The 19417-nt window shown below is 40.6% G+C and overlaps 1 protein-coding gene across 1 annotated transcript in view; it reads left to right on the top strand.

Annotated features, from left to right (window-relative positions):
- LOC124622954 (odorant receptor 7a-like) overlaps positions 1 to 18429 on the top strand; it is an 84755-nt gene extending 66326 nt beyond the window's left edge. The window contains exon 4 of the mRNA XM_047148745.1: positions 18304 to 18429. Coding sequence (XP_047004701.1) covers positions 18304 to 18429 — 126 coding nt within the window. The remainder of the gene's footprint in view (positions 1 to 18303) is intronic.
- The last annotated feature ends 988 nt before the right edge of the window (positions 18430 to 19417 follow it).

Genomic DNA, 19417 nt, shown 5'->3' on the forward strand with positions numbered 1-19417 from the left:
TAAATGACATTAAAGACAAAAATGACAGTGTCGGAAGGGTACTAGTGGTGAGATGGAGCAGCATCACAGTTCAGAAATAAATTTTGTGTTCTCAGCTACGCGGAATTCTTTGAAACAGCTTAAGAAAGGAATACCGTGGCTGGAGCTGGAGGTAACATAAAGCGTTTTGTTTGGATAAGTGTATTACAGAGAAACAACGTAATATTTGCAGATGATGATGTTACAGTTGTGCATAAAATTAAAATAATTTTAGCACCAGAATCGAAGATAGCAAAACTGGTGACTGGCTTAGAAGGCACCCCGACTCACAGCGACAGTCTTTAGTTTTAGTTTTTAGATTTCACAAATGCTGGATAATTCTATAGACGCTTTCAGCTCCGTAAGTACAAATTACAGAAATGTGGTACAGAACCTTGAGCAAGTAGTTTTTTCACTGTTGTATGAAACCAATTTTTGTTACAAACGTCACATATCAAATACCTAACACTGGATACCATGCAATGGTCCTTGTATTGACTGGAGTTCGTCCTTTCGCTTGGTATTTTGCTGGTCATTCTCATGTCAACATAGCGTAGAAGTTGTAGTTACATTATTTTTCCCTTCCGTTGTGGTTTCAAAAGTTCCCTGTTTATTGTTTGCTACAGACAAACTGCTGTAACTGCACTACATTATCTGATTTATGTATCTCTACTTTTTCACATATTTAATGTGATTTTTCGGACTTTTGGTACTGTCTCTGTAATAATGAAACTGTTCTTCCACTTTACGAAATTTCTCTGTTAACGCAAACACGATGTTTCATGAACGTTTTTGCGTGCGAGTTTGTATGTATGTTTGTCTTTAATCGCAACTCCTTGAACACTTGCTGCAGACCGTTACGCACGGGTATAAATAAATGATACGTATGTTAAATTTTCTACCTCCGTTCTTTTTGCACACTTCGGTAGACGTTGCTAAGGTAGGAATCCCTCTGCAGGTTCTGAGACAATATCTATCTATAACTGCCTATTGTACTTCAACCACCATATTACTACAATGTCGCGAGGCTTGTACTTCACTCGATGATAGTACATCTTCACCGTTTGAGAATGACGTGGTTGTGAAACACCACATCGCTGCAGATTCCACGTATCTGACGTGTTTTCAATAACTGATAATTGTAGAAAATGGTGAATTAGTTGTTTCTGGAAATGTGACAATTGGCCAAGTGAATTAAACTATAAATCTAAAACATTTGAAACTAGAACGTTGGTAAAAAGTCACGATGTTTTTAAAGCCAAAGTACTGCCTCAAGCAGCAAAGTAAAGTGACCTCACAGGTCACTTTACAAGGTTACATGTACACTGCAAGTGACTACCATTGTATGCCTTAAGAACATTAAATTGCCAAAGTAACAGTTTAAAAAAATTGGTGGTACGTACAAAAGTAGTGCGAATACGATTGTTTAATTTCGAGCAGTAGCGGTCATACCGTGTTACAGTACGGGATAATTACTGACACAGAATTATATATTACGTCCAATTCAGCGCAGTTGACAACGGCATTAGATTAAAAATTATTTTCAATTGTTTCGTCCTAGTCTACAATTTATTGTTATTTCAATACATAAAAAAGTGAAATGCGTACTGTAGATGTGATACTGTAGATACGACTGGGAAAATCAAAGTGTTACCACTGAGAGTTTTTTATATCGCTACATACTTGCTCAATCAAAACATCCTCAAAACTCATATTTTCGCGCATTGAACGAAATTTATTGTTTTCCGTTTTCTACAGACTGTCGCAAGTTGCCCATACACTCGTGTATGCAAATATTCCATGTTTTATTAATTTCAATAAAATCCATATCATGGTGGATGTAGAATTCTCCGAAACACGTAGCGGAAAGGTTAATGCCAGGCAACTCGCTAAGGCAGTTTGTGCATTTCAGTTGATATTAACGGTTTCTATTAAGTTTTACATAAAGGCTCGTTATAATGACCGAAAGTATTTTACTACATTTATGACAAGTCATTAAATTTGGCCCAATCGCAGTATCACTTGTGCGACCGGTCTGTTTTCAAGAAAATCCGACGAACGGTCACACTGGTGAATCTAATAACAGGCGGTAGCCACAGCGTCTCGGCGACGTCAAAGGGCACGATATCAGCATGTGAGGGCGTTGGAGGGGGGCAGAGTGATGTGATCGATCCCTGGCAAATGAGTTTTCCCTCCCATGACATTTAGTTTCCTTCAAGGGATATTGCTAAGACGCTGGACTCACATTCGAGAGCTCGTCAGTTAAAATTAAGTCTCGACTATCCAGATTTAGGCTTTTCCCATCATTTCCCTAAAGTTTTAACGGCAGATGCCGGGATAGTTCTACTGAACGGACACAGCCGAGTTCAAACCCCATCTTCCCCCAATACCATCCTAATGACTTGTATTACTTCCTTCAGTTTTACGAGGGATACTGCTGCCAGTGGACAGAATAGGCTGGTACGCAGTGATAAGCCATTATTGAATCACGAAGTGCGGCTACAGAAAGAGACGACTGTCGTATTATCGGAACGTAACTTGTCGTGTTTATTCGTCGCTGCAGCACTATCATGTGTGTAGACTAGTCTGCGTATGTAGTGTGAACTTTCTGCAGCGAACAATATCGAGTTTCACTGTCGTCGCAATAGATACTTGAACGCTGTCGTTGACCTCTTTAGAGCCGAATTGTCTAATATTTTGGGGTCGTATCCCACTTCATTTTGTCAAACAGTGATAGCTGCATATATTTTAGAAGCTGACGTGGCGACTGCATTCACACATACTGCATCGACTGTTGCATCAGAAAAACGCCAGGTTTAGCGATATAGGGCATCGCTGTGTCGACTTTATCCATTTCAAGTACTATGTATTCCGGGAAATTTAAACAGGGAAAGCTACACAGGCGTATTTAACCCCTCTTTCAAGCAATCCACAAACCATAGTTTAGCAGGAAGATCTCTGGACAAATGTGGTGAGAAATATACAGGTGCTCCGAAGGACAACGTCTATCACTGGTTGCTTTGCCTGCAAATATGACTGACGTGGAGTTCGTCGAGCAAGTCTGGAATGTAGTTATTCGAATGTTGTTCGTCAGAATACTACAACAGTCCTTACCGTTGCTTTGTGGCCTCGCAAATAAACAGCTTGGAGGAAGATTTTTCCCAAGAATGTATGCATATTATCTTCGAATCCGTGCCACGAATTTCAGAGGCTGTATTTGGAACAAGTGGAGGCTTTTATCATTACAGTTTATCAGACATATATCAACTACTGTTCTCTAATATTATAAGTTGTGTCTCATCATGTACGTTCTCTCTGGGGCAAAGTTTATTGAGTTGGTCTATTTTTGCTTTTTCTATAACTGCTAGTGCAGGAAACGATTTAACGTCCTGTAATAGTCTGCATATTTCCAGCCGGTAATGACTTATGAATAATTTTTTCCGCTAACTCATCAGGTAGAGAGGAAGTATTGATGACACAAAACCGAAAAATTAAAATAATATAAAATAATATGTTGTGTTCACTGGGAGTTCTCTTGTAGATACCACTTCAAGGAGTTGGGCGCTTGAGCTGCAACTTTACAACATATAGGATGTCCCATAAATGCTGCGACAAATTGCTAGGGGTTCAAAAGGGTGTCTTGAGCAACAACTGTAGGACATCATACGAAAACATTTCAGTGTGTCTAAGTTAGAAGTACTAGCGCCTGCCACTACGCCACCCCTTCGGCAGCAATGTTGTTTGTTACTCATGTTAAGTGATGGGATCTCAATTGACACGATTGCCAGTGGAGAAGATGGGGGTCGCTGCTGTGTAGATAGGCCTTGTCTCCTACGAATGCGATGGTCTGTTTTCCCTTAGTGGCTGACTGTTTTGGACATGGGTTTCCATCCGAAGTTTATTTTTCTCCTGTAATTCGAACAACAATGGAGATTTTAGAGGGCCACGCGGGATTAGTCGAGCGGTCTAAGGCGCTGCAATCATGGACTGTTGCGGCTGGTCCTGGCAGAGGTTCGATTCCTCCCTCGGGCATGGGTGTGTGTGTTTGTCCTTAGGATAATTTAGGTTAAGTAGTGTGTAAGCTTAGGGACTGATGACCTTAGCAGTTAAGTAACATAAGATTTTTTTAAAAAAAAGATTTTATAAGGCCGCAGGAAAAAAATAAACTGAGGATGGAAGCAGCATTTAGCTTCATCTTTTGGGCTGGCGATCGTGGCAGTCACCCGCGATCACTGAATAAGAAATGAGAATGGGAGACGTTCCGTCTATGGTCCGTCACCATACAAAGGCACGTTTGCTGCTGAATGTATGGCGTACAACTTTGACGCTCTGTAGTGTTGCTGGATGACGTCTCTGGACATGGCTTCTATTGTCAAGTTGTTCTAAAGACACCCTCGCAGTTTGTCGCAACATTTCTGGAACACCCTCTACATATTAGCTAGTGACATTCGTCATAAACAATCCAACGCAATCAAGAAGAATAGCTATACCCATACCTACAAAACTAGAAGAAAAAATTTCCTTTCTTACGCATTGTTAAGGCTGACAGTGGCTCAGAAAAGAGGTCAATACTAACCAACGAAAATTTTCGATCATTTTCCAAAAACATAATATGTCTGATAGTTGCCAAACAAAGATTTGAATCTAGCCTAAAATTATTTGTTGCGAACCATTTCTGTTCCACGGACGAATTTTTGTTTAAAATCTGATATTTTATTTTAAAAAATTAATTTTTATATGTCAGGCAGTAGTAGCCGACCGCGACAGACGCAACAACAGAAAAGTAAACCGCTTTTGTGACTTTTACGAGTTCCTAACCAGGAGCGAATTTTATTATATCATCTGTGTGTTTTAATACTTTAGTTTCTTGAGTTCTACGTGTAATTTTAAAATTTATTAACCACAGTTCTCGCGTTTTTGTTTGCGTCAGAAAGTAAATGGTTGAAATGGCTCTGAGCACTATGGGACTTAACTTCTGAGGTCATCAGTCCCCTAGAACTTAGAACTACTTAAACCTAACTAACCTAAGGACATCACACACATCCATGCCCCAGCCAGGATTCGAACCTGCGACCGTAGCGGTCGCGCGGTTCCAGACTGAGGAGCCTAGAACCGCTCGGCCACGACGGCCGGCTGTCAGAAAGTAAACCGACTTTGTGACATATTACAAGTTCCTTATCAGGGGCAAATTAGTTTCACCTGAGTGCTTTGGTAGTTAGGTTCTTGAATATCTGTGTATTACTAGACACAGTTCGTGCGTTTTCGTCAGCGTCTACATTAGAGTTGCCCAGCACGTGCCCATAGTCCGTTTATCAGCATAGTTTAGTTTTCCACAGTCTTTGGTATGGACAGGGACTGCGATTGTTGTGTGCGGATGCGAGCCGAGTTGGTGACACTTCGCTCTCAGCTTCAGGCTGTGATGGCTTCGGTTACACAGATTGACGCTGCAGTTAATGGGCGCCACTGTTGTGGGCTGGCCGTGGGGATCCAACGAACGTCCAGCACATCAGAGCCCTCCAATAGGTCCTCACCGGTGGTCAACCCAGTTACTGTTCGCACTGAGGCTGACCCCTAACCTGTGATTGAGTGGGAGGTCGCACCGGGGTGAAGCAGGCGGCAAAAGACTTCCCAGGCGGCCGCACATAAGGTTTGTCGGACAAACAGGTTCCAGGTTATGTCTGTGGCTGACACTGTCGCTGAGCCAGATGCAGTCGCCAGTCCTGTTACAGAGGAAACCACACAGCCTGCAAGAACCGGGCAATCGCAGAGGGTGGGACTATTGGTAGTTGGGAGATCCAGCGTTAGGCGTAATATGGGATCCCTTAGAGACTGGCTGACAAGGAGGGTAAGAAAACCAATTTGCACTCCGTGTGCATATAGGGTGGAGTCATTCCAGATGTTGAAAGGGTCCTCCCAGAGACCATTAGGAGCTCAGGGTGCAGCCAACTACAGGTAGTTGCTCACGTCGGTACCAATGATATGTGTCGCTTTGGATCAGAAGAGATTCTCTCTGGTTTCGAGCGGCTAACAGATGTGGTAAAGGCTGCCAGTCTTGCTTGCAAGATGAAAGCAAAGCTGACCATTTGCTGCATAGTCGAGAGGACCGATTGCGGACCTCTGGTACAGAACCGAGTGGAGGGACTGAATCAGAGGCTCAGACGGTTCTGCGACCGTGTAGGCTGCAGATTCCTCGACTTGGTTCTGCGACCGTGTAGGCTGCAGATTCCTCGACTTGCGCTTAAGGGTGGTTGGGTTTCGGGTTCCGCTGAATAGGTCAGGTGTCCACTATACGCAGTAGATGGCTACACGGGTAGCAGGGGCTGTGTGGCGTGGACTGGGCGATTTTTTAGGTTCGAGGGTCTCGGGAAAACACAAGATGGGCTTCAGTCACAAAGGGTGCAGGCTGAACACAGGATGAACATTGATACAGGAACCATTGTATAACAGTTGTAAATTGTCGTAGCTATGTTGGGAAAGCACCAGAGCTCCAAGCGCTAATAGAAAGCACTGATGCTCAAATCGTTATAGGCACTGAAAGCTGGCTAAAGCCGGATATAAGCTCAGCCGAAATTTTTGCGAAGAGCCTAACGGTGTTGCGAAAGGATAGGCTAAACACTGCTGGCGGTGGCGTGTTTGTTGCTGTTGTTAGTTTAACTTGTCGCGAAATTGAAGTAGATACTTCCTGTGAGTTAGTATGGGCAGAGGTCATTGTTGGCAGCCGGAATAAAATAATAATTGGATCCTTTTACCGACCTCCCAGTTCAGATGATACAGTTGCTGAAAGGTTCAAAGAAAACTTGAATTTGATTTCAAACACGTACCCGACTCATGTGATAATCGTTGGTGTTGACTTTAATTTACCCTCGATATGTTGGCGAAAACACATGTTTAATTGCGGAGGTATGCATAAAACATCATCCGAAATTGTGCTAAACGTATTCTCTGAAAATTATTTCGAGTAGTTAGTTCACGAGCCCACGCGAGTAGTAAACGGTTGTGAAATACACTTGACCTCTTAGCAACAAATAATCCTGAGTTAATAACCAGCATCAAAACCGATATAGGGATTAGTGAAAACAGGGTTGTCGTAGCGAGATTGAATTTTGTAATCCCCAAATCCTAGAAAAACCGTCGAAAAATATACCTATTCAAAAAAGCAGAAAAAAACTCACTTGATGCCTTCCTGACAGACAATCTCTACCCATTCCAAATTGACCAGATGTGGCTTAAATACAAGGAAATAGTATCAGAAGCAATTGAGAGGTTTATACCAAATAACCTAAAAAATGACGGAGCTGACCCTCCTTGGTACACAAAATGGGTTAGAACACTGTTGCAGAAATAACGAAACAAACATGCCAAAGTTAAACAGACGCAAAATCTCCAAGATTGGCGATCCTTTACAGAAGCACGAAACTTAGCGCAGAGTTCAATGCGAGACGCCTATAACAGTTCCCACAACGAAACTTAGTCTCGAAACCTGGCAGAAAATCCAAAGAGATTCTGGTCGTATATGAAGTACGTTAGCGGCAAGAAACAATCAATGCTTTCTCTGTGCGATATCAATGGAGATACTTTCGAAGACAGTGCTGCCAAAGCAGATTCACTAAACACAGCCTTCCGAAATGCCTTCACAAAAGAAGACGAAGTAAATATTCCAGAACTCGAATAGAGAACAGCTGCCAACATGAGTAACGTAGAAGTAAATATCCTCGGAGTAGTGAAGCAACTCAAATCACTCCATAAAAGCAAGTCTTCTGGTCCAGACTGTATACCAGTTAGGTTCCTTTCGGAGTATGCTGATGCATTAGCTCCATAGTTAACAATCATATGCAACCGTTTGCTCGACGTAAGATCCGTACGCTAAGACTGGAAAGTTCCACAGGTCACACCAATATTCATGAAAGGTAGTAGGAGTAATCCACTAAATTACAGGCCCATATCGTTAACCTCGATACGCAGCTGGATTTTGGAACATATATTGTGTTCGAACATTATGAATTACCTCGAAGGAAACGGTCTATTAACGCAAAGTCAACATGGGTTTAGAAAACATCGCTCTTGTGAAACACAACTAGCTCTTTATTCACATGAAGTGCTGAGTGCTATTGAAAAGGGATTTCAGATCGATTCCGTATTATTGGATTTCCGGAAGGCTTTTGACACTGTATTACACTAGCGGCTAGTAGTAAAATTGCGCGTTTATGGAATATAGTCTCAGTTATGTGACTGGATTTGCGATTTCCTGTCAGTGAGGTGACAGTTCGTAGTAACTGACGGAATGTCATCGAGTAAAACAGAAGTGATTTTAGGCGTTCCTCAAGGTAGTGTTATAGGCTCTTTGCTGTTCCTTATTTATATAAACGATTTAGTAGAAAATCTGAGCAGCCGTCTTCGGTTGTTTGAAGATAACACTTTCGTTTATCGACTAATAAAGTCATCAGAAGATCCAAACAAACTGCAAAACGATTTAGAAAAAATGTCTGAATGGTGCGAAAAGTGGCAGTTGACCCTGAATAACGAAAAGTGTGAGATCATCCACATGAGCGCGGTAAGGAGCTCGTTAAACTTCGGTTACACGATAAATCAGTCCAATCTAAAAGCCGTAAATTCAACTAAATACCTAGTAATTACAATTACGAACAACTTAAATTGGAAAGAACACATAGAAAATGTTGTGGGGAAGGCTAACCAAAGGCTGCGTTTTATAACAGGACACTTGGAAAATGTAACAGACCTACTAAGGACACTGCCCACACTACGCTTGTCCGTCCTGCTATGCGGTGTGGGATCCTTACCAGATAGGACTGACGGAGTACATCGAAAAACTTCAAAGAAAGGCAGCACGTTTTGTATTACCGCGAAATATGGGAGAGAGTGTCACAGAAATGGTACAGGATTTGGGCTGGAAATCTTTAAAAGAATCGTGTTTTTCGTTGCGACGGAAACTTCTCACGATATTCCAATCACCAACTTTCTCCTCCGAATGCGAAAATATTCTGTTGACACCGACCTAGATAGGGCGGAACGATAACCACGATAAAATAAGGGAAATCGGAGGTGGTACGGAAAGATATTGGTGTTCATTCTTTCCGCGCGCTATACGATATTGACATAATAGAGAATTGTGAAGGTGGTTCAATGAACCCTTTGCCAGGAACTTAAATGTGATTTGCGGAATATCCATGTAGATGTAGGTGTAGATGTAGATGTAGACTTCCATTAGTACGACTGAAAAATAATATACTCATTAATTATAAAATTAATCATGTATACTCGTTCCACGCCTTTCCATTAAAAAAAAAAAAAAAAAAAAAAAAAAAAAAAAAAAAAAAAAAAAAAAAAAAAAAAAAAAAAAAGAAGTCGTTCACACGATGTATGGAAAATGCAACTAATCTGCCACACTTTTATACATTGCTGCAACGTTCACTGTCTTTATTTCATATAACACTGTGTCTTTTCTCTATAATGGTTTAGTGACATATCCAGAATACAGTGTGATTTGGCATTCTTCAGCATGCTAACATTTTTTGGTAAGGTAAACCGCATTATAAGGACAGTACTAGCAAGGTTTGTCACAATATTAAAAACCTTGGCGAAGTAATTCCTATGACACACACTTGCTGAAAAACAGTTGTGATTGAAAGTGACGAACAACGGAAGAACCCCAACTCCAACGGGGAAAATCGACTGCAGACTTGCTTAAAATATAATGTCGTAGGCGTATGGATTAGTGAAGGCAGCAGAGGATCAAGTAGGTAAAAAGACAAGAGATAGTAGAAATCTTTGGATAACAGAAAATATGATGAATTCAATTGATGAAAGGAGAAAATATAAAAATTCAGTAAATGAAGCAAGCAAAAAGGAATACAAACGTATCAAAGATGAGAAACACACGAAGCGCAAAATCGCTAAGCAGGGATGGCTAGACGACAAATGTAAGGATGTAGAGGCATATCTCACTAGGGTTAAGATAGATAATGCCTACAGGAAAATTAAAGATAGCTTTGGAGAAAAGAGAACCACTTGTATGAATATCAAGAGCTCAGATGGAAACCCAGTTCTAAGCAAAGAAGGGAAAGCAGAAATGTGGAAGGAGTATATAGAGGGTCTATACAGGGTAGATGTACTTGAGGACAATATTATGGAAATGGAATAGGATGTTGATGAAGATGAAATGAGGGATATGATAACTGCGTGAAGACTTTGACAGAGGACTGGAAGACCTAAGTCGAAACAAGGCCCCGGGAGTAGACAACATTCCATTATAACTACTGACAGCCTTGGGAGAGCCAGACCTGACAAAACTCTACCATCTGGTGAGCAAGATGTTTGAGAGAGGCGAAATACCCTCAGACTTCAAGAAGAATGTAACAATTCCAATCCCAAAGAAAGCAGGTGTTGACAGATGTGAAAATTGCCGAGCTATCAATTTACTAAGTCACGGCTGCAAAATACTAAGGCAAATTCTTTACAGACGAATGGATAAACTGGTAGAAACCGACCTCGGCGAAGATCAGTTTGGATTCCGTAGACATGTTGTAACAAGTGAGGCAATACTGACGCTACGACTTGTCTTAGAAGACATGTTAAGGAAGATTCTAGCACTTGTAGACTTAGAGAAAGCTTTTGACAATGTTGACTTGAATACTCTCTTTCAAATTCTGAAGGTCACAGGGGTAAAGTACAGGGAGCGAAAGGCTATTTACAATTTGTACAGAAACCAGATGGTAGTTATAAGAGTCGAGGGTCATGAAAGGGAAGCAGTGGTTGAGAAGGGAGTGAGACATGGTTGTAGCCTATCCCCAATGCTAATCAGTCTGTTTATTGAGCAAGCAATAAGGGAAACAAAAGAAAAATACGGATGAAAAAACTAAGCAGATTCAGAAGAATGTAGGTTGCAGTGGGTACTGGGAGATGAAGGAGCTTGCCCAGGGTAGAGTAGCTTTGAGAGCTGCATCAAACCAGTCTCTTGACTGAAGATATCAACAACAACAACATGGAGAACAAATAAATGTTTTGAGGTTCACGGATGACATTGCAAATCCGTCATAGACAGAAAAGGACCTGGAAGAGCAGTTGAACGGAATGGACAGTGTCTTCAAAGGATGATGTAAGATGAACATCAACAAAAGCAAAACGATGATAATGGAATTTAGTCGAATTATGTCTGGTGATGCTGAGGGAATTAGATTAGGAAATGAGACACTTTAAGTAGTAGAATGGTTTTCTATTTGGGGAGCAAAATAACTGATGATGGTCGAAGTAGAGAGGATATAAAATGTAGACTGGCAATGGCAAGAAAAGCGTTTCTGAAGAAGAGAAATTTATTAACGTCGAGTACAGATTTAAGTGTCAGGAAGTCGTTTCTGGAAGTATTTGTATGGAGTGTAGCCATGTATGGAAGTGTAACATGGAGGATAAATAGTTTAGACAAGAAGAGAATAGAAGCTTTCGAAATGTGGTACTACAGAAGAATGCTGAAGATTAGATGGGTAGATGAGATAACTAATGAGGAGGTATTGAATAGAATTGGACAGAAGAGAGAAATTTGTGGCACAACTTCTAGAAGAAGGGATCACTTGGTAGGACACGTTTTGAGGCATCAAGGGATCACCAATTTAGTATTGGAAGGCAGCGTGGAGGGTAAAACTCGTAGAGGGAGACTAAGAGATGGACACATTACGCAGATTCAGAAGGATGTAGGTTGCAGTGGGTACTGGAAGATGAAGAATCTTGCACAGGATAGAGTAGCATGGAGAGCTGCATCAAACCAGCCTGTGGACTGAAGCTCTCAACAACAACAACAACTACTACTACAACAACAACATTTGTATGAGTTGTTATCAGTGGTATTCATCTGTAAACTACGGCCGCGCGGGTTTAGCTGAGCGGTCTCAGGCGCTGCAGTCATGGACTGTGCGGTTGATCCCGGCGGAGGTTCGAGTCCACCCTCGGGCACAGTTGAGTGTGTTTGTCCTTAGGATAATTTAGGTTAAGTAGTGTGCAAGCTTAGGGACTGATGACCTTAGGAGCTAAATCCCATATCCCATAAGATTTCACACACTTTTTTTTTTTTTTTTTTTTTTTAACTACGCGTGCGGACAGCTGAAGTATAATGTACTTGCCTCGCTGCAATTAAACAAATGAGAATGTTGCTCCATTTCGTAGTGAACTACATGTATGAAATATGCGCATTTTTTCTATTATTCGCTCCCTACTCGTGAAAGTTGCGAGGGCGGTTTTAGAACTATTTTGTTTTCAGCCAAATGTCCGAGCAGGCTGACAGCCGGGTAAAGGCCTTCCCGATTCAGAATATTTTGATCGGATTTCCAGTTTCTGCCTTCACCTAATAGAGAACATTCCGCAACACTCGAGACCACTTGAGAGCATTCCACAACATTCCAGAATGCTCCGGAATGTTCCACAACGATCTGCGATGTTCTTTAATATTCAAGATTAGTTTGGAATAATCGGGAAGATTCCAAAATGTTCGCTAAAATCCTGGAACATCGAAAACGTTGTGGAACATATCAGAGGACTCTCGAATGTTGTAGAATGTTCTGGAACAATGCCGACAATTTAAAGCCTGTTTGGTATGTTCTGGAATTCATCACTGGTAGGCGTATATAAGGCAATTGTAGGGGTATATGAAGCAAGACCCGTCGTGGGTTCGAACGTCAGTTTCTTATCAGTGATTAAATCTGTTAAATATCTGTTTTTTGTGTCGTACCATTTAGCCTTCATAAATGAACTGATTAGCTCCACAAAGACATTGAAACCATGGAAATTAAGCAAATATTCTATTCCTTTGAAAATGTTTGATACATCTTGTTCAAGTACTGAACAAATGAATTAAAGCCATTTGTAACATAAACACAATCTTTGTTGAAAATGCTGCTAGTTTAATCTAGAAGACTGCTGAACTTCTCATACAGGTCTCCTGTGCAATTATTTTCACATTAGGTGAAGAAGAACAACCTTTTCAAAATCTTGGGAACACATTCCCTTCCTGTAGAGAAAATGCCGCAAAGAATGTATAGGGTCTGTCATCTGTCATATCACACCTTCATGATACTGAAGCGCATTGATATAAAATCTATTACGATCTTACTTTTTTCTGAAATGACAAACAATCCATTTAGGCGTTATTTTGCTTTGCTACCAAACAAGTTATCTTTCCATCTACGGTAAGTTTTAGAATTTGGAAATCTACTTTGTTTGTTAGCCTCTAGTACACTTCTCAGAGCTTCTTAGTCTTTTATCAACAATTTCCAGCTTACTCATAGTTAAATAAATTATAAAAAAGTCATTTTTCAAGAGGATATGTTTTATGACTATATTTATTCCATGAAATGTAGTCCGTAATAGACATAAATAGGTAAAACGGAGAATTACTGATTCCTGGTAAAAAAGTAAATAAAGGAAGAAAATTAGGGCGAAAAATCAGAAGAATCCGTTAAAAACGAAGTGCCTGTTAACATAAAAAATTCCTGTTGTGAGTCTGATACGTTATTTCTCTATTAACAGAGAAATTAGATGACGAGGATAGTAGATCCCACAAAAATCTTCTGTAACAATTCTCTAAACAATGGCAAAGTCAAGAAGAACATAATTTATTTAGCTTATGGCATATAACACATCATATAGAAAAGACATAAAAATCATAAGACACAGAAATAAAGAGTAGTCACAGTGTGTAACATATAGTTGTAGATATAAAAGTGTTTAAAAATAGTATATATAACAAACAAAAGTTCACAAACAAACATCCAGATTTGTGACATAGTCTATTGCACTTTCAGTCGCGGTCAGAAACTCATTGGGGTCTCCTGCAAAACGTCTCAGAGGGCAATCTTCCACGATGTGACGAATCGTCTGCCGGTCCGCACCGCAGTCACATCTCGGGGTGGTGATTTTACCCCACCTGTGAAGGCTGTCTGCACATCTGCTGTTATTTGTCCGAATTCGATTCAGGGTCGTCCAAGTTTTCCTTGGCAAATTGAATCCTGGTGGTTGGACATTGATGCATGGCATATTCTGCAGGTTTTGGGGCACAGATTCTCTCCACCCCATTTTCCAGAGGTTTCCATAATCCGGGTTGAGAGGATGCGTATTTTTTGCCTTTTTTAGAGAGGGGTGTCTTGAGCGCAATCTGTTCATCTCCAGTGCAGGAACATCCTTATGGATTGGCAGTTTCTCGTTGTTCAGCACTTTTCCATACTCGCGTAAGAGAGCGTTCTCTCTGCGCAGGTCTGGTGGGGGAATGTTGCTCAGTATAGGTAGCCAGTGTAAAGGCGTTGGCTTTATTGTTCCTGATATCATCCTCATTGTGTAGTTTAGTTAAGCATCGATCAAGCCTATGTGTTTACTGTTTAGCCATACCGGTGCGGCATATTCTGCTGTTGTGTAGACAAGTCCCAGAACCGAAGATCTCAGTACATCCGCGGAAGAGCCCCACGTGGTCCCACATAGCTTCTGTATGATATTATTTCGAGTTTTAAGTTTTGCGGCTGTATTACGTAGGTGTTCCTTGAATGTTAGGGTTCTGTCAAAGGTGACGCCTAGATATCTGGGGTAATTATTATGGTTTAGCTGCCTGTTTTCGAAATGAACGTTGAGCTTTCTTTTTGCTTGGGCATTGTCGAGGTGAAAGCATGTCACCTCCGTTTTTGTCGCGTTTGGCCATAATCTCCACCTTCGGAAGTAATCTCCCAGCTTTGTTAGATCCGCAGTTAATGTGTTTTCCGTTGCCTCCATTGATCTGCCTCTTGCAGCTATTGCCCAGTCGTCGGCATATCCGAATTTTTGAGAAGTGGTTTCAGGTAAGTCAGATATGTAGAGGTTAAACATCAATGGCGCCAGAACGGAGCCTTGTGGTAAACCATTGTTGAGCTTCATTTGGTCACTTTTTAAGTCGCCCATTATGACTCTGAAACTTCTATCTGTGAGCATGTTATCAATGAGGTTGGCCAGCTTATTACATGGTATGACCCGCAGCAACTTAAATATCAGGCCTTGTCGCCAAACGGTATCATAAGCGGCTGATAGGTCAGTAAAGGCTACTGATGTTTTGAGTTTTTCTGAAAGCTCGCCTCTATATGAGTTGCTAGGGAGAGGATCTGGTCGGTGCAACTGCGGTTGGGTCGAAAACCTGCCTGTTCAATCGGTACCACTTCAAGAATTTTTCCGCTTATTCTATTGTAGATGATACGTTACAACAACTTATAGACACATATACATAAATATGTATATCACACCCAGACTTTAACGCAAAAGACGAACATAGGTTTCACTGAACTGTTAAACAACCATTCACTAAAAAACAATTAATATATCCATGTCAATGATGGCTGAACAGCGTGGCTGTGGATTCAACTACATGAAAAAAATGCGGCAGCTGGTAGCTGAATTTCTTCAAGTGATCCAAAAGATAACTACACTGATAACACTACACGAGACGCAGCTTGTTGGAAACGATCAGACGAATAGTGACATTGAGACAAGCCACATAAGTAACTAAAACCTCGCTTGTTTTACGAACTCTTTTCTCCACAGTAACAACGTTTCATGTTATGTATATCAATAGCGCCTTTCACAGCTGTATTAAAAATTTAATTAAGACCAATCACGTTTCATTTTATTTTAAACGATCTTCAGCAGACACTTTTGTTTCTTTTGTCATTCACGTTCTTCTATACATACGTGGTGGGTTTTAACACTCAGTACTTTCAGTAACACTTAATATATTCACAATTTTATGCTGTGATGGAGATGACAGCAGACCTTAACAGCATAGAAATATGAATATATTTAGTATTAGTGAAAGTGTTGTGTGTTAAATTACCATACGTACGCAAAAAAACTTGAAGAATGACACATGAAACGAGAAATCTGACCGCTGAAGATGGTTTAAAATAAGCGAAAGGCGTCTGCTCTAAATAATGCTTTTATTATAATCGCAATAGACAATATTAAACTAACATTTGTGTCCAAAAAATAGTCTCAGAATCATATACAAAGAACATTAAATAAATTTATATTAATAACAAGATCTCTATATAACATATGAAAAACTACCACATAAATTACACTTTTTAGCAGTGTGGCAACATTTTAATACTTAACATCGATAGAATCTAATTGTACGTAGTACCGTATAACTATGTACCAGAGTAGAGCGAACTTATAACTCAGTTTACGTATGAAACGTAAAACCTAACAAGCAAACAAACAGATCATTCAGAGCGTTAGGAATTCGTATAGGTGTGAGAACATACTTTATGTTGTCGGTACTAGGAAATGACAGAGAAAGGTAAAACTAAAAATAAAGAATAAATGCGAACCATGTAGACCAACGGAACAGCATGCTGTCATGGCACACCCATACTTACCAACTGTGAATTCAATATTGCTGATATTAATGAGTGTTTGGACGGAATATTCGTTAAGATCTGGTACACCAACCACACAGTTAGATTAGGTACAATAAAACCAGCTTGACTCTTCCTCGTCGAACAGTTTCTCCACAGCAGCTTGTAGAACGAATATATAATTTTTGAACTGAAACTATAAAACTCCGACCACGGTGAGTTTACCTCTGGTGGGTGCAACGTAGCAACAAACACAACAGCGCGGTTGCTTCAATAATTTCTTTCAGTACACACATATTTGAAAAGCATTTTGAATGATTTTCCATATTCAAAAGCAAGTGGAGCAGCTAATCAAGCTCTCTGTAGGAAAGTACTTAATTAGAATGAAATACTAATAGAAAAATCCTGACGTATTCAACCTAAGTAATGATTAGGGTTAGGCTTTTTATGACCTAAAATCACTATAATATTTTCATTTTAGCCTTGTCATCCTATTTCCCATGTGATAAGTTATTTTAATAGCATGTTACATCTTGTCTTTACATCGCGAAAGAATCACAAAATATCAGCTACATGGGCTTAACATAAACTACTTAAAAAATAAAGGAATCCGTGATTACGTCACTGCACTCACATTTTTGATCATTACGTCACGAGAATTACCAATTGAATCTAAAACTTGTAGCGTACGATTTTGATGGTGTGGAGTTCCGGAAGGGTGTTGTGCAGTTGGGATCTCAACAATTTATAAAACATAAAATATTCGTCTTGACAGTAAAGAAATGAGAACAACAACAACTTAATTTACAGTTCAATACAGAGGACACAAAAAGAGAATATGAACAGGAAACATCTTTAACACAATGTAAACAAAATTCAAATCGGCTTTGTCCCAGCAGATGGGTTTGGGTCACTAATAATTTACAATAGTAGCTTACAATGTCTGGCCAGTGAACACAGACATAAAAATGACAGAAAAATTAACTTCTGCAGTGAACTGTTGGAAAACAACTAGTAGACAACTTTCAGACTTAATTAAGGCTAGTTACATTAGCACTCAGTGAAATATAGATCTACTACCAATTTCACTCCCAACTAGTCACTAAGGCAAAGCTACTACCAACGATCTGTGGGCGTACCTACGGAATTGTCTCATTATAAAATTCTGTACAACATATAAAACAGGTAACAGTTACAGAATAAAATTACAAAACAATCTTCGATACCATGGTCCTAACAGAAAGTCATGCTCACAGAATAATAATAATAATGTCATCTTTGTACAATGGCACACACAACGTCAAACAGGCTAACAGCATACATATAACAAAATCAACGACGCACTCATTAGAGAAAACATCCTCACTCTCAGAATAATGGCCGCATTGTACCCACGGCCCTTCAGTGTGTAATATTATTGATCAGATAAACTCAGTGCACAGCTTGTACTCTTCAGAATATACTATTCTGAATAATTCTACTGATAAAAATACTGTTCTTGACCACCAGATCATCAAGCTGGGGCTTCTCTTTCAGTCTGAAAGCCCCTGTTTATGTCTCAATGGGAATCGCTACCTTTTCGTCAGGAAAGATACACTAATCGCTCCACTGGATTCCTTGTGTCAACACGAAGGCCACGCTCCACGCTGACATTTATTTTTTCTTGTAGCTAGATCCTTGGCGTATCAGTTCGGAGAAAGCTTGTTGTTCTTCTTTCACTACCAACTGCTCCGCCAGCAAAAACCTCACTACTTTGACCGCCCTGCTTGTGGAACACGCAGCGTCAGGAATGTCTGCTGTCTGCAGAACAATTCCAGGTAACCGCTCCTTGCTGCCACCGGAATAAAGTCCAATAATGGCCACTGCTCACAGCCCAGAATCTGACTCCTGTGTCTGCTCGCACGCAGATCAGGCCAACAACTTTAGTCCTGGTGACCCCAAGACTCCTCGCTCCCATCTCGCGCTGCTCCATCTGGTGCCGGAGGGCGTCCGTGCCATCATAAACACCCCCGACCCAGCAACAAAATGTGCCCCTTAATTAAACTTTTATTACTTGATAACATTTTCTCCGCATTATATTTACCTGAAACCCCATACGTTCTCCCATTATTTCTTGCAGTGATTCCGACCGTTATTTTAGGTGCAGGGGCTTAGGTAGCGATTGGAATTTAGACATAAACAGGGGCTTTCAGATTAAAAGAGGAGCCCCAGCCTGATGATCTGGTGGTCAACAGCAGTATTTTGATCAGTTGAGTGATGCAGTATAGTATATTGTGAAGAGTACAAGCTGTGAACTGAGTATATCTGATCAATAATATTACACGCGGACTGAATTTCGAGGGATCAGAAGCAGGGGTTGACATCATAGCCAATGACCCATCTGACATCTGTGGTACCTCACTGCCTTGCTACGCTGTTTTGAGCTAGCGTCGTATGATGAGAAGAGAAAAACCCAAATAGTAAGACATGGTTGGGACACTGATCTTTTTTATTCAGTCAGCGCTTTTGTGGTGTAGAAATGGAGTGCAAGAGGTAAGTTCCGCATCTGACTCTGGCACTCTGTGGACGCCAAACCACGTTTAATCTAATAGCACAGACCTTTGTAGGACTCTTCAGTTCATGATTCACATGACAACACTATTTACAATAAGGTACACCTTCAATCGCTTGCTTTCTACATAAGGCTAAACTTCCCTGATACTCATAGTCTGTCATGTCACTCTCTTTACGCTGCCCAGCAACCTGCCCTCTTTGCTGGCTTGTCCAAAATACAGCTGCAGGCGGCATGAAGCCACTCAAGCTTACTCAATGTACATATAGATAGTTTCATCTGTTCGTCCCTTGGGCACGTCCCATGTACCACAACCCAGTATATTCTTAACGCAATCAAGACATACAAGACAACATGAAGAGAACAAATCCAGGAGCAATGGACACAACGATAACATTGTGCTGCCGATGGCAGTAGTACCTCACCGATCCTATTTCTAACCATTTCTAGACAGTATGGCATATGTTGTCAGATC

Source organism: Schistocerca americana, chromosome 7 (genome assembly GCF_021461395.2).
Source record: "Schistocerca americana isolate TAMUIC-IGC-003095 chromosome 7, iqSchAmer2.1, whole genome shotgun sequence".
Lineage (NCBI taxonomy): Eukaryota > Metazoa > Arthropoda > Insecta > Orthoptera > Acrididae > Schistocerca > Schistocerca americana.